At 32.1% G+C, this 16657-nt stretch overlaps 2 protein-coding genes across 3 annotated transcripts; one reads left to right on the top strand and one right to left on the bottom strand.

Annotated features, from left to right (window-relative positions):
- Positions 1 to 3277: 3277 nt before the first annotated feature.
- On the top strand, positions 3278 to 4737 carry LOC107935780 (uncharacterized). Of its 2 annotated transcripts, none has more exons than XM_016868401.2 (2): positions 3278 to 3481; positions 3571 to 4737. In XM_016868401.2, the coding sequence occupies exon 2, from the start codon at positions 3591 to 3593 to the stop codon at positions 4578 to 4580; it is 990 nt and encodes a 329-aa protein (XP_016723890.1). In that variant the 5' UTR covers positions 3278 to 3481; positions 3571 to 3590; the 3' UTR covers positions 4581 to 4737. The 2 variants fall into 2 exon arrangements, with proteins under 2 accessions (XP_016723890.1, XP_016723891.1); XM_016868402.2 differs by lacking the exon at positions 3278 to 3481 and having other exon boundaries at positions 3488 to 3945; positions 4189 to 4737.
- Positions 4738 to 8179: 3442 nt separating this feature from the next.
- On the bottom strand, positions 8180 to 12779 carry LOC107935804 (uncharacterized). Its single transcript, XM_016868424.2, is given in 5 exon segments — positions 8180 to 8666; positions 9285 to 9359; positions 10686 to 11431; positions 11434 to 11832; positions 12530 to 12779. Coding segments are annotated over 4 exon segments (1098 nt in total). The 5' UTR covers positions 11594 to 11832; positions 12530 to 12779; the 3' UTR covers positions 8180 to 8549.
- Positions 12780 to 16657: the final 3878 nt, after the last annotated feature.

Here is a 16657-nt window from a genome sequence, read left to right as displayed (position 1 = left end):
CGTAGCTCCAGAATAAAATAATTTAGTGACTCTGACTCAGATGGGCAGCTTTAAATTTACATATAAGTGAGTAATGAAATTATGTATAATGTTATTAAGCGTGTTATATATATTAAGGATGTGGAATGGAAAGGAGGAGGAGGATAATAAAATATATGAATGAATTGTGTATAAATGGTTATATGCCCGATTATAATCGGTCAATGGTAAATTGAATGGTAAATACGTATTGGTATTGAAAGAATTATTGCGATATTGAAAAGCAATTGATCAAATGTTTAAGAAATTTAGTCATGGTATATATATGTGTGTGTGTGTGTGTGTGTGTGTGGTAATTTTGATATATGGATGTATTTTGGTTGTGGATTGATCATGATGATAAAGGTTAGGTATATTTGGTCTATTAAGTGACATAATTGAGAAGTATGATAGGTGGGTCATTCTATGTGTGAGATGATGTTATAATTTGGCTTGGTTAAGTAAGTTAAAAGGATGATTATATCATTGAGGTTGCACTGATTAATTCAGTTTATGTGATGGAAATGTCAAGTACGTTTGTCTTTGATGCGTGATGATTATTTAATGCCATGAGAATTTGTTTATTGGTGAGGTTTAAAATGTATCTATATTTTGTTATATAACTTGTTTTGTAATTTATTTGACAAATGATAAAAATTAACTCGATTACTATGTGAGGTGAATTATGATTTGGGTAGCACATCTATATTCTGCAATAATAGATAAAATATATTTATGTCATGGGTGAATGGTTAAACACTTGGGCTAGTATAAGGTGTATATTTAGTAAGGTTAGTTGGTAATGAAGTAACGTGTTTGGTTTAACATCGAATAGAGAAAATTTGTACTATCTTTGTGGCTAATATTGATAGTTGTATGGGAGATGAATGAATAATGTATATGTGACACTTAGCTTATGAGATATTGAGTAATTGATATATTACAATAGTTAAATAGGAAAATGTGACGACATGAGAATATGTAATGATACGGATCAATTCAGGTACTCGTGATGAATTCAACAAGTAAGTGGAAATTTATAAATTCATACAACGAGGAAGTGAAAGACTGTGAGTATATTGGGCCACATAAACCCTAATTAGCGAATCAAGAATAACAATTTGAAAGTTTTAGTTTAGATGAAATTTTACAACTTGGTTTAATATGGTTAAAAGTGTATGTGTTCTGGTAATAACTCGTACTCTATTCCGGCATCGAATACGGGTAAGGGGTGTTACAGCTACCGAGTATGGCAACCCAATAAGTAATAAAGTGACCCTGCTCCCAGACACATGGGGGCTTATAGAAAGTAATAAAGTGGCCTTGCCCCTAAACACATGGGGGACGGCTTACAGAAAAAATAGTGGTGTTGCTTCTGCTCGAGGCAGAAGGCTTATGATAGATCCTACTCTGAAATGCATGGGGGGAGGCTTACGGTAAGAAGTTGTTGGTCGATTACACTACTATTGGCCCTTGTAGCTCAAAATTATGTGAAGAGTATCGTCTTACCACGTTGAATCACGACCGTCGGGCAAGTCTACTCGTCTTGGATTTACATGATGAATGTAGAATCATAGGTATGATATGTAGAATTATATATATGACATAAATGTAGATGGTGGATTTAACTATCCATGGGAGTCCCTCACAAGTTCCCTTTGTTTAACAATGTACACTATATAGGTATAAATGTATGGAATGGAGTATAACCATCTGTGGGAACCCCTAGTGGGCTCCTTTTCTTAGATTCATATAGACATTCATATATAAGCAGATGTAGATAAGAATATCGTGGGATGTAACACTCATGGGTTTTGTTATAATCCTCTCGTAGGCCTTTACTTTCGCTGCAAATGTGACCAAACTACCTTCCTGCTAGAACACTTAAGGATAAGAAGTAGAAACTTAAAGACAAAAGTAATTTTCAAGGGGCAAAAGTTGTTTCTGCGAAGTTTGTCATGAAGATGGATGATGATGAATTTCTTTGTGTAGACGAGGTAGTGACCCAACTAGGTTGCTAACGAGTATGGCAACCTAGTAAGTAACAAAATGACCCTACTCCCAAACATATGTGAGGCTTATGGAAAGTAATTAAGTGGCCTTGCTCCTAAACACATGGGGGAAGGCTTACAAAAAAAATAGTGGTGTTGCTTTCGCTCAAGGCAAAAGGCTTACAATAGATCCTGCTCTCTTAGACGGATGATGCATTCCTATCAATTAATACTAGCATTCCCCTTTAGTTTTTTGGTGCTCGAAAAGTTGGATTGCCTTCATTGAATTGCCATTGCGAGCATAACCAGAGATCATTGAATCACCATTATAAGCACCAAAGGTCTGGGTTACCTGAAAATGGTCGGATTTCATGTAAAAGCATATCTGGGTTTCTTGATTTCATGACTGGAAAATGGTGTTGTAGTTGTTAAACTCCATATTGGCCTCCAAGGAACTGGTTTGAATGGTCTTAATGTGCTTCTATAGAAGCTAAGGGCTGTGTAAATAATAGTCGTAGTCATGCTTTCAAGTTTTGGGTGCTGGGTTTCAACATGGAGAGGATTGGAACCTGATTTGCATTGTGTTTGGTTGGTTTTAATGGAAGATGAACAATGTTTCTTTAATTTGTTGAGAAATTTTGATGCGAATATGAGTAAGTGTTCTTCTTTTTTTTTTTTACGAAAATTTGAGTTATTTCTGTAAGTCATTCCTCAAACCAAAATTGCGGGTCCCCAACAAAGCTCTTTATGTTCAAGGTTGCATGAGCCTATTTCCATCAACATAAAATTCAATTTCGTTTAATTTTCTTCTTCTATGCTTTGAATTGATTCAACAAATTCAAAGATCAAGGTTATTGGCTAGATCAAACTTGTAAATGTCGTGGACGAGGATCAACAATGGAGGCAAGGAAGGTCATATGTTTTGTCTATGTTCACCACACCATTGTTGATACATAATATCAACGGAAGTGGAGAAAGAGGACTTGCGATGTTGAAAGAGGAGGAGAAAAGTCTACTAAGTAATATCTTAAGGTATTTATAACAATGCGAGGGCCTGATAAAGGACTCAACCTGGTCCATAATAAATGAAGGTCCTACGGATAATCCAATCGACTCCAAATTGTGGAAGGGATATAACAACAATATATGTTTTTTTTTCCACTTTCACTTAAAAAATAATTTATTCAAAATTCAACGAGACCCTTCTTCTTCTTCTTTTTTTTTTTAAAGAAATATAATAGAGATAGGAGGCATGTGGGCCTTAACCTAATCTTGGTTTAGAGCAGGCAATGATTCATTGAAGAGCTAACAAAATCTGAAAAGCCCAGCATTGCTAACACACCAAGGCTTCAAGCTGAAGGTTATTGAATAGGTACAGTAATGGCGATGGAGCGTGGTAAGTAGATTCACGACAAAGCCGACCAACAACGTCAAACACCAATGGGGACCCATTTCAACAGTAGTTAGTCAAAGTAAGTATCAAACTGGATCTTGTTCTTCTTGTTGTTGTTACTGTCTAAGTCAAGATTTCAAAATAAAGAATGAACCCTATTTATTACAGACATAAACATAGATAGATAGATGCAAATCTCTAAAGAAAAGAAAACAGAACAAAAAAGCAAAGAAAAGATGCTCCCTCTCCCACTAAAGTTGGTACGACAAGCCATTACACATCACCCTCTCCTTCTCTCCCAAAATACTCACCACCGTCGCCGCCGCAGTCGCCGTCACGATCACCACCACCGTGATCTTGATGAAGAAGAAGATGATGATAGTGAAAATGATGCTTGCAATTCCAAACCCAGCTCTTACAATTTTTATCATCATTCCTCAAAACCAACGAAACCCAAATCCAAAACCCCATTTCTTTTTTTTCTTCCTACTAGAGAACTCATCGGTGATACATACAGGTTGGCCAACATAGCTAGAGAAATGGGTATGGATTTGTACCCTACTCCTTCCCTTTCTCACATCATTTTCTCTTTCTCTTCTTCCTCTCCTTCTCCTTCCTCTTCTTCCTCTATTTCTTCTGCTTCTTCTTCATCTGCTTCTTCTTCTGCTTTGTCTCTATCTTCTTCTTTCTCCATGCCTTTACCCACTGGCGCTGTTTTGATTTCCTTCCCTTCACTCTCTTCCTCATCCCTTTCCCATCTTCGATCCTTTGTTTCCCTTTCTGAAGGTCTTTTCAAGCTGGTCTTTATCACTACCGACTCGGATTATGACCCCAAATCCGATGATGCCCGCAACTGGGATTGCTGCTCCATCTCTCTGTTTTCAAGGCGGACAGGCGATAGGATCGAGTCCATGCAGTCATTTTCAAGGGCTTTAACTGGAATGGGATGGACCCTTTACAGTACAAGGAAAAACCCATCTCTGGATTCCCTTAATACCGCTACCAAATCGGTTCACTTGTTCAGAAAAGTGGATTCTGGTCGTGTTCGTGGAGGAAGAGGCAATGGGGAGCACAGGATAAGAGAGCTGAGATTGCCTTCGTTGGATTTCAGGAATGCTCCTTTGAAGATTTTGCAGTATATTGTTTTGATGACTGATGATGTTTTTTATCTTGGGTAAAAAAGAAAAATCAAAATGGGTATGCCTTTATATTTCTTCTTTTTCTGTTTATCTCTTTCATTTTTTTTTTGCTAGTTTATGTAAATGTTAATTTTACTCATCCAGACACTGTTAACTCACTCCAATGTTAAAAACAGTTTGTAGAATTTTCCCATGACATCTGCCTCTAATCACTGGTTAAGGTCTTGTTCATAAATGATTCTTGTGGTTAATCCCTTTGCTCTGAGTTTCATATGCTGGCTTTTGCTTTGTTTTGAGACCAGCTTGTTTGCGTATGGCTTGGAAACTAGTTAGGTATGATTTACAGAGTTGTGCTTTTCTAAGTCCTTTTAACATAATTGGTGGGTCTGCTCAGAGGTGAAGCTGTCTTTTACTGTCATTTAAAACCTTGCATGATAAAATTGAGGGGTTTGTTGAACTAGAGTAGCAAGTGGAATGATTAGCATGAAAAGGAATAGCTGCTTATATTGATGGAGGGAAATAAGAGTTAATCAAGTAGGGAAAATTTCTTGAAGTTGCTATTAAATGGAAAAAATGAAAACACTTAATTACACCCTTGTTGTAGTAAGGCTAGAAATTGCTTCTATGCATGCCTAAATGTCTACCATGAAATATACACTACCTGCAGGTGGAGTTCGTGTATCTTGTTGGAAAATGCTATATTAGTTTCTTTGTTCTCTCAATGTAGAATATGCAATCATCTTGAATAAAGAGGATCATTGCCTCCTTGACTTAAAAGGGGAATTTGGAGGGGTGAAAGTACCATGGACATGGGCCTGTATTAGGAGTCAAATTGCATTTTGCTATCTTTACTCAAAAAATGAGCAATCTCTATCCATTAAATCAAAGAGCAAACTGGTCCTTTTATTAAAAATTTTATTCATTTCTACTATTAAAAGCCGGTCACTATACCTTAGCATGAGGTACATGTGACACGCCATATGTCATTGTATGGATATTTCATCAGTCACGTTAGTTTTTAACATTATGAATGGATCAAATTTTTAATAGAAGTGATTAATTTACTTTTTGATCTAACGTACAGAAATTAATTTGTTCATTTTTTAAGTAGAGAAGGCAAAATACAATCTGACTCCTAGTATAGGGTCGTTCATAATACTTTTACCAATTTGGAGTAAATATTTGATATATTTCTTTCCTTTGGGATCCTCTTTTCTATGCAACCTCAAGCTTTAGAGGAAGATGAAATCTTAGAATGTTATATATCTTGTAATGGGAATGTAAGTTACAATAATTGGATACAAGCATGCATGTATTAGATTTTGCACACATATGGATCTGCCTCTTAATAGGAAAGTTTATGGTGAAATTTGTCATTTTAGGTGGCATTTCCACTGCACTTTATCTGTAATTCATAATCCTCGATTTTTCATGTACGAAGGTAGACATCTCACACATGCTAAAATTTTCAAGAAAAAAAGTTGAAATAGAGAAATGATGGGGCTGAACTTTTTAGGAGGGTGGAGTGTACTAACACCATTCCTTTTATGAAATTGAACTACAGAATCAAGGATCCATTTCTGTACTCTTGTTAATGTGTATTTATATAAACCCTTTGAGGCATCATGATTTTCAGATATTGGACCCAAAAAGTATGACATCTATAATGTCTACTTTGACATTTTTAATTTCTTGGAGACTGCAGAATATGATCAAAGGATTTGACTGAGTTGTAATCATAGCATTTTTAGAAGTAGTTAAAGGAGACTAAACAAGCAAAGTTGCTTTGATCGTCATACATGCATGGGATTCTGATATAGTGTTCATTCTCCATTTAATAAGTTTGTTTTTGTTTATGATCCAAAAGCTAGACTCTAATGGGAGTCCATTGTTTCTCAATTCTCCTCGTGGCCTGCTTATTGTGTTGAAGGAGGTGAAAAGAATTGGGTTATATGTTTGGACTTGCTTGGAAAATTCTGGTCAGCTTACCAACAAAGCCTTGTTTTTGGAGCTGGATTGGTGATTGAATTGATCAGGTCACCCGTTCTCAGTTGACTGATATAATTCTTAGTCGGATTTCAATTAAATAAGTAATTAAGAATTTATAAAAATTATAAAACCCAGCTTAAAGCAGTTCACTCAAAAATCAATTAAATTTCCGTGGACTAGAGTGTTTACTCCGTGGATGCTTATCCTTCTCCCTTGTTTTCACAATTACAAATACAATACGGTTCAAATAATTATAATTAAAATTAGAAAGCTTAATGGATTGATAACTAAAATATCTTCATATTAAACCCAAATAAATCTCAACATAATCTACACATGGTGAAATTTATGTTTTAATAAGTTTGGAGAGAATCCACATTATTTACACATTATTAAAGATATATATAAATTATACAACTTGATCCTACTTGTATTAGGATACTTAAAATGGTGGTGAAAGTGTCATGGTCTCAGATTAAAGCTTGTGACGAATGTACAAAGAGCATCCCTTGGAGGTCAATTGATGAAATGAGACTCATTCGATCCACTGGAATTAGTCTAATTCGTGAAACATGTGGAGAAGCTTCATCTACTTAAAGCCTTGGTGACCAAGTAAAGCACTTAAGGAAATTTACGCTTAGCATCGTTAATGGGGAAACTAATCTTAGAAAATATATAATTTGATAATATTTGATTTTATAATCTTAAAGGATTGAGTCAATCCCTTAAGAATCTCAATTATAGATATGCTCTAATTCTGACCGTTGATATAACTCAATCCGTACCATTGGTTTTGGGGAGCTTATCTATAAATAAAAGCATTCCCCTTCATTTGTAATTATTCAAAGTAGTCGAAATGCTTTGAGAGCATTTACTCAAACTCCTTGTGTGCATAGCTTTCTCGTGGCATTTTTTGTTATTTCGTTGCTTTTTCATGCAAATTTGAACCCTAAAAATCGACTAAAGTCGCATAAAATGCGAAACAAAAGTTCTAACCATGTGACAGTAATACTTCCGAAGTTCTATTAGAGATTGGATCAATTTAATCTTTCTACTATTAAATAGATCAATTTAATCTTGTACTATTAAAAAGAATCCGAAGTAAAATTGAAAAAAGAGTTAATATTTTCTATTTAAAAGAGACAAGAAAATTGTTTTTTCATTTACAATTCAACTTCAAACAAAATATATATGTAGAATCATAAAAAGCTTTAAAAATATAACATTATTAAATACTAAATGGCATATTTTTTTGCTTAATAAATATTAACTATATTAAAAATTAAGCTTATTTGGTTCTTTTTAATAATACATAAACTAAATTGATCTATGACTAATTTGATCCTATACTTATAATAAAAACACATGCCAGATACATTCCCTCTAAAATGATTTAGCCCATTCGCTAACTCATCGCAACTCATCTACGTTCTGATACAATGAAATGTGTTCGGAGTTGACCAGGTGATGATGACCTCCCTTCTCTGTTACACTTACTTTAATGGCTTGAATGAATCAACATTTTATCCGAACCAAAAACAAAAGATAAGGAACTTGGAGGATTTCATTGGTTATAAACAACAGCTAGGTTAGTTGTACCTATTTTAAGACCAACTTGATGTGGTAAATCCAACAAGAATATTAGCTAATGGCAATCAAACTTAATCCAACTTTCCATTTCCCTTGTTCTTTCACCCAACCACTAGGAAGCAACATCAACTTTTCACTTCTCAATTCACTTGTGTAAAGCTTAAATGGCACAATCGTCAGTGAAAAATGTCAAAACTGACCCACAAGAAACAAAAAAAAATTCACATTCCCTTCAAGGGTCAATTAGGCTAAACATAATTGTACACATAAATTTTACCTTATCCACAGCTCATTGCTCAAATGGCAGCCATTTATGATGTCTTGAATAAAATCCCATATATTTTCCCACTTCCACTATTACGTAGGACCAGCAGTAAAGAAAGAATACAGTGAACTTATATGCATCATCATCTATCATATATCAACAAATCACGTTGTATGAGCACCATGCGTTCTTGACGCCCATATACCAAACACAAGAAACCAGAAGACGAACAATATCGCCCAATAGCGAGCTGGTCCATACTTAATCCTTGTCAGCACAATCTGCAATTACCACACAGTTTATACAAAACGTTATCTCAACTGAAATCTATTACAAATAAAAATAAAGATACAGACTATGCATCCCATAATCACAAGCACATGAACCATATGACTAAATCAAATTCAGAATTCAACTGAAAATGCTCAACCTGGCACACAACACATGAACCTGACAGCAGCATATTTCCTTATATATATAAAAGGGCAATGTTTTCAGCATCAGATATAATTCCAAATTTAAGGTAATGATGATGAGACTGCATCATTCTATCAATATCATGCCTATTGTAAAGGTTAAGCAAAAGTTTAATTCAATTCTTTCAATATAATTGCTTCAGTATGCAGAAAACCTTGATCGGCTTACAATAACCTCAAAGGACAAAAACAGGTTACTCAACCGTTGGTACGGAACTACAAAGCATCAAAATAATGACATGCCAATTCTGAAGATATAGTAAAAGTATAACTAAGTTTATCAAGATAATTGTTTGTCAAGGAACAGAAACATAAAGAACACATCGTGTATCAACTTCCAAATATATTCAACATTTACTAAAATAAAAAATGCACACAGTTTAGAGCACAAACAACTACAGATATGACATCCAAGTCACTTACAAAGCGAAAGAAGACAACAACTGTTAAAGCACAAATGCCTCCCAAAAGAATGTGAAGACCACTCTTAGCCGTTTTCTGCAAAACAATGAGTGGCACATAAAAATAAAGCATGCAATAATTATAATACTAAAATAAAGCACTGGATAATTATAAGATAAACAAATAGTGGCATATAGTTTCACTTAAAGAAAAGGGGATAAAGAACCAACTAATAACATAATTTATGTTTTAGACCGCAGCAATTACTAACAAAGGATGCCGATATGGGTTACAAGTGAGACATCTGAACAAATTTAGGTATCACCAATCAACTGCCACTTGTATGTACTTGCGTGGGATTGGATTGATATTCACATTCTCTTGGTCTAAATTCTACAAGTGAACCGCATTCAGCGTAATTATAAGATAATCTTAAACTTAACTAAGAAAGAAATAGATTTTTGCAAGAAATCTGATCAGCTCCTAATTCACCATTTTCTCTTTGCATCATGGGTACTTGCTCTCTCTCTCTCTCTCTCTCTCTCTCTCTCTCTCTCTCTCTCTCTCTCTCTCTCTCTCTCTCTCTCTCTCTTTACACACAAAGATTTCTTAATAGACATGTAAAAGGAAAGAATATGCTTTACATGTCTCTGTCCAATAATCAATGCATATGCCCTCATATCCGTGAAACACCTACCCTGTATCCTGAACTTGAACCAATATCAATGATTCAGTCTTTGTTAAGAAACTCATGCTTAAAAATCTTAGGAAACTGGTTAATACTTCATCATTATATTAATCAAGGCCTTCAACCAAGTAACTAGTCCAAAAGAAATGTCACACAAGTCTAAACCACACCAAAATGTCCAAAACCATATATTATGAAGGCATACAAGTAGATTTAATCCAGCCTTTTACATAGAAGAATATTATAAGATGCAGAATATTTTGAATTACTTTTAAAGGAGATCAGTATCAAATCCACCACTCTCAATTTTATAGATATTCCTCTAACTAGAACAGAGGGATAATACAGAAATCATAACAAAAGCAATAGATGGCAGTATACAGTGTGACCGTAAGATTCAATTGGGATGTATAGAGAGTGTTCATAAAGAACTCAGTATGGGAAGAGATTGATTAAGTATTAGATAGAGATATTTCCTCTCTTACAGAAAAAAAAAACATTTTCTTTCTAATAAGGCATTTCCTGTTAATTAATTAGTATAATAATCACTTCTCACGTTGGTTTAGAATGGGGAAAATAATTGGAGCTTCTGTAAATTTTCATGCACAAGCTTACTGTTAAAGGTTTTCTAATTAAGGCGAGCTGATTTTTCATATACAGAATTTCTTTATCCACAGGAAAAACAAAATGCACTAAGTCCTTAGCTTGTTAGATGAGCATTTATCACAAAATACCTTTCCAACACGAGGAGCAATGAGCCATGCAAGCGTAACAGTAAGTAGACCTGTAGCAAGCAGAATTCCAGTACCTTCCACAGCCCATTTGGTTGCAGGACTTTCACTGGGAGTAACTTCTTCAGTGACAGTATTTGTGGGTTGTTCAGAAACAACCTGTGAAACTGCAGAAGAACTATGATTGTTGTTGTTATTACCATGTGGACTGAACCACAATGAAATCTCACTTAGTCGTTGCCTCCAAATAGCAGCAACAGCATCAGGGTCTACACCTGAACTTGAATGAATTTGGGCAGGATTAGGATCACCACTGGCAGTCCTTTCTCTCAATGCTTCATAGTCTTTCAAAGAAACTACAACTTTCTTAAAATCAGAAGTCCTGATAGTTTTTGCAGGATTTCCACAGATCTCACAAACAGTAGATCCATGACTAACAAACCATTTGAGAGCACAAGCATAATGCACTAGAGCAAGATCACTTTTGCAAGAACAACCAAGTTCAATTAATGCATCCTGATGTTGACAGGAGCCCATTTCTAAATCAGTACTACAGATGAAAACCTCTCCTTCAGGGCTTATGAACTCAACAAACCCAGATTCTCTCCGAAGACTCTTAGAATGAGACTCATCACTTTCAACATCTTGTTGAACTCCTTCGGTATCAGGCTTAGCTTCTCCTTTGCTTTTAACTGCTTCCGCTAAGGGAGGAGTGATGCCCAAAAATCCTAAAGCAGCATCCCCCTTTTGTCAGATTCTGAACACTGGCACACACGACAAGTAGGCAAACCTGCCTCTTTGTCTAGACTATACCGCGAATAAGTTCCAGAATCATCAATGTCAGCATTTGAGCAACTATCATTGCTGACACCTCCATTAACTGGTTGAGGCAAGTTTTCCTTACCCATCATGAATCAAATAGAATTAAATAAGATCACTTCAATCAAAGCAATATCTTATTTCTTCGATGCATAACCTTAGTCTTCCAAAAAGCCAATCTCCCCATTGCAAGTTGCTAAACCATTGAAAAGAAGCAACAGTATCTCCACACAAAGAGACAGTTCACAACCACTTGCCTTTCATAGAAAATTGTTTTCTTGTTTCTGCACAATCCAGGGCTTTAATGCAAGATAGAAACAAAGAACAGTTGCTGCAAGAAGGGAAGTGGATAAAATCAAGATTCTGGTTCAAAAATAGTACATCATACATCGTTTAACACATATAAAAAAAATGTAAACGCGCGCACACACAAACAAAAATCCTAAAATTTAGCACTAACCAATTCTGCGGAATGCATCAGAAAAATTATAACAAACACTAGCAAGTGTTAAATGATTGTCTTCTCTTCTTCACCAGTTGAAAGGATTTAAGAACAATCAATAAGAAAACATAAATGTTCAAATAGAATCATCTTAAAACACCAAATTTCCAAAATTTTTCTAATCATTCAAATGGTCAAATCTCAATTTTAAAAAAAAGAAAAAGAAAAAAGAAAAGAAAACCCAGTGCATTCGATGTAGGTATAAAGATACAAGGAAATACATAGGAATAAGTAGAGGCGTAGGAAAGGAATACTAATAATTAAAAAAAATAGGAAGTCCAAACACAGTCAAACCCAGAGCGGCAATTCAATTAAACTAATATGCAGGCATGAAGATGGGGAAAAAAGAGAATCTAAAGCAAAGCAACTGAATCATAAACTTAACACGCAACTCAAAGTCCGTATAGAAAACTGATAATTAATATTAAAAAAAAAACAGGGAAACCAAAGAAAACCCAGAAATCTTAGATCATGGAAAAATGGAAAGCACGCCAAAATTTAAAAATAAAATAAAATAAGAACGAACCTATGGAAATTGGGATGGAAGAGGGGAAATTGGGAGGAGTGAGGCGTGGAGAGAGTAGAGTAGATCTGAGGGAAGGGAATGTGGGGGCTGCTCAGCTCGTTTTTGTCTTACTACTACTTTATTGTGGGCTTCACATTGGCTCGCTCTTCCTTTTCGGTTTTGGTTTTGGACCGTGTCGCTTATACTTTCCTTTCCGATCTCCTTGTCCTTGAAGAGGATTTTTCGAGTGCCTTCTGCGCTGTTTACTTTTGTTTGGAATTTATTTTACCATAAATTTTACCTCCATCAATTTCACATGATTTTACTTCTATACAAATATTCTCCCAAAATATCTCAACATTTTTAGGATATGTCTTTTTATTTCTTTTTCTTATTTTTGATAATTTTGATTCTTTTAGGTTTAAAAACATCGTGGATGACTCGATTAAGAGAAAGTACTGTGGAAAACAATTTTTGAAAAGCTTAGTTTAAGATTTGAAGGTTTAACATTGCTGTCAAAAAGTATTTTTGAGTAACAAATATAGTAAGAATATTGTTGTTAATATTTTAATATATAAAATATAAATTTTAAATATTTTTAAGTAATAATTATTAATTATTTATCAAATTTAATTAGAATATATAAACTATATTTTAAATATTTAAATATAATCATTAAATATTTGTAATTAGATATTAACATATTTATATTATTTTTATAAATATATTTTTTATTTTTACTTAATGATCTTAATACATTTGTAATTAAGCACTAAGAAAAAAGAAAAAGGAAAGTGCTTCTAAAAAGCCAAAAATTCAGCTAAAAGTGCTTTTTTTAAGCACTACTAAACAAGCTCTGAGTGGATTTGAGTGCGCTACAACACATTATCTTTCTATTTATAGATTAGGAAAGACTATGGATAGGTATAGACATTATATCAAAAAGAGTAGATATTATTAAAACTTATAATGAGATTGTTTAAAAAAAACAATATCGATAAAAATTAAAATATTAACAGTTTTATATTATGAGACATTTATGTTTAAATATTTATAAATATAATTTTAGGTACTTTATTATTTATAAATAAGAGTTTTAATTTTGGTAAAATAATTTGATAAAAAAATTATTTCATAAAAAAAGCTATCATATTTATAAATAAGAATTGCAATTCTATTAAAAAATTATTAAATGAATTTATATAATAAAATTAGAACTTTATATATAATTATTTTATATTAAAATTATTTTTTCCATTAACCAAAAAATAAAAAAATATATTGCTTTTTATTTCAAATAGTAAATTTTAACTATTTATATAATAAATAATTTTATATTTTTTATATAAAATTTTATAAATAATATATTGTATAATATAATATTATATATTATCTACAAATTTTTATCATCAATTTATTGAATGTTTTTTTACAAATGCTTTAGTAATGATTAGAATTTTTTATTAGCATTATATTTAAATTATCAAAATAATTGATATATTATAATATGTTAATTACTTATTATTTTGAATAATGCTGCTTTACATTAATTATATGAAGTAAAATTATATTGTACATTGAATATGTATTGACTGTGATTTCAATTATTATTAGTATTATTATATTAAAAATTTTAAATAAACTAATAAAATATTTGTTGAACCCCTACAAGTTTTGTTAAACTGGAAGTTCGATTTCTTTATATTTGCGGAGTTTAGCTTAATAAGATAATTTATTATTTTTAAATTCAATACAACAAGTGATTTAAGTAGATTTAAATCACTTACCTTTAATATTTCACCCTGAAAATTTAAGTCGTAAACCAAGTAATAAACTTGTTTACACTCTCAAGTAATAAAGTCCTCAATGAATAGATAAATGCTATTAACTCTCAATATAAAATCTATACAAATATCTTAAAATATATAAAAATTGAGAAAACCGAAAAACTAATTCGAATAGATGTATTTGATTTAATTTGGGTTTTGTACAATTCGCTTTTTTGTTGGGTTGATGGTATTACTTGAATCATACAATTTGATTCAAGTTCGGTTTTTTAACATAAAAATCGTTTTATTCGAATCAAATCAAATGGAAAAATAAATTTATGTTTAAAGGAATTGTCCTAATAGAATAATAGATTGACCATTTCAATGTCTATATAGACTAAATCATTTAATTATTATTATTATTAAAACTAGATACTTATGGAAATATTTCATAAAAAATTTATGAAAGTGTAGTTTTATATAGAGTAAGTAGATTATTTATTAAATAAAATAATTATAATTATAAGCATAATTTTAATTTTAGAAAAATATTTTATGAAAATTTTTAATATTTTATTTTTAAAAGAAACATTTATTTATAAGTGATCTATTATAAATATTTGATTAGTTATGAATTTAATCAATTATATGACATATTATATTTTTTATTGGAAGGTGTGGTCTGTTGAACATAGATCCAATTTTTCAAATTTTTTTATTCCTTAAAGTTTGTTTTGCCCATTCTTGGTGGTATCAAGATGCCACCATGTCGAGATATCTTATCTCTTTCTCCGGGAAAATAGATATTACTTGAAATAAAAATTCAGTTCAATCCTTTTTTTTTTCTCTCCATTCGAACCAATTTGCCCACTTAGCTTCTTGTATTTAAAGTGATTTGGGTATCTACTCCAATGATACTATTTTTCCGTACCATTATGGAAGAAGATTTAGATAAAATATGCATTTCTGTGGGAATGAAAAAAAAACCAATCTACTTTCATTTGGTATTTTGGCTTAACCTTTTTGACTCCTTGATACTCAATCACATCCTCCTTTTTGACGTTTGAATGCGCCCCTACAGTCCCATATTTAGTAATTCCTGAACTCTTTCTTCTGTATCAAGGATCGTCAATAAAAGCAAGAATACTTTTTCTAAGGAAAATAACATTTATGGGTATTTCCATCGAGATACCGAAATGGGAATGCAACATTAGTTCTTTCTCGTGGTCTTGAATAAATTGAAATGGAATAATAAATCTATTTCTTCGTTTCTTTGTCAATAAATTAACATTCTCATGGAGAATAGAAGAATATGTGAAATCACAATGCCCAATACCTATGATACAATTCAATTTTGAATAACAGTAAATCCTATCTTTTTTTATCAAAAAAATTCGAACTAAATAAGTTGTGTCTCACTTGATCATTATTCACTGAGAATCTAGAAATATATCTTCGTTATGATTTAGGTATAACTAATTAAATTAATTAAAAGAAATTACAGGTCAAAACGTTCTGTACATGAATTATTTATGTATTAACTTTCTTTTTAACAACTTTGAATGATTTAACTTAATAGCTTAACTTAAAATGATTTTTTTAATGGTCTTATAGATGATTATGCTACTAATTTAATTATTTAATTCACTCTGTAAATGAGTATGTAGTATGACTGTTATGAAAAAAAATCAAAATCTGCAATATTAAATTTTTTTAGCCCAATTTATTTTACAAAGCCCAAATTTGTTAAAAAACTATTAAGTTAAACTGAATTACAATTATCAGTTTTAGATATTTCGGTTTTTATTTAATACAATTTTGGTTTCAAAAGTTAAAAATCGAATGGAATGGTTGGTTTCAGTTTTTGTCAAAAAATCGAATCGAGTTAAACCAAATATACTCCTGAGAAGAAAGTGAGATTTTGGTTAAAATATGTTGTTAGTCCCTATACTTTCACAAAATTTAAAATTTAGTCCTTGTACTTAAAAAGTTAAAAAATTAAGTACTCCCGCTTTTTTCATTCAAAAATCTCAATTCAATCATTAAAATGGTAAATATTTTCTATTAAAATTTGTCACTTTGAATTTTGATTAGGCTGTCTCCATATAATATGGCAAATGATTGATAGAAAATAAATATGTTAAATTATCAAATTTTGACAGAAACTAATAACAACAATAATGATTAGATTAAAATTTTAAAATTGAAACAGTACAATATTAAATTCTTAACTTTTTAAAATGTAGGGACTAAATCTTAAATTCTATCACTTTAGATGACTTTAAACTTTGGGTACCACAAACATTTAGACCCTACAAGATTAAACGCAGCAGTTTGTAATTATATAGCAAAGTCCCTCAACTGCTGCCTCTTTTCATTG

The sequence above is a fragment of the Gossypium hirsutum genome, chromosome D04 (assembly GCF_007990345.1).
Source record: "Gossypium hirsutum isolate 1008001.06 chromosome D04, Gossypium_hirsutum_v2.1, whole genome shotgun sequence".
Taxonomy (NCBI): Eukaryota; Viridiplantae; Streptophyta; class Magnoliopsida; order Malvales; family Malvaceae; genus Gossypium; species Gossypium hirsutum.
This window is presented reverse-complemented; position numbering and strand designations above follow the sequence as displayed.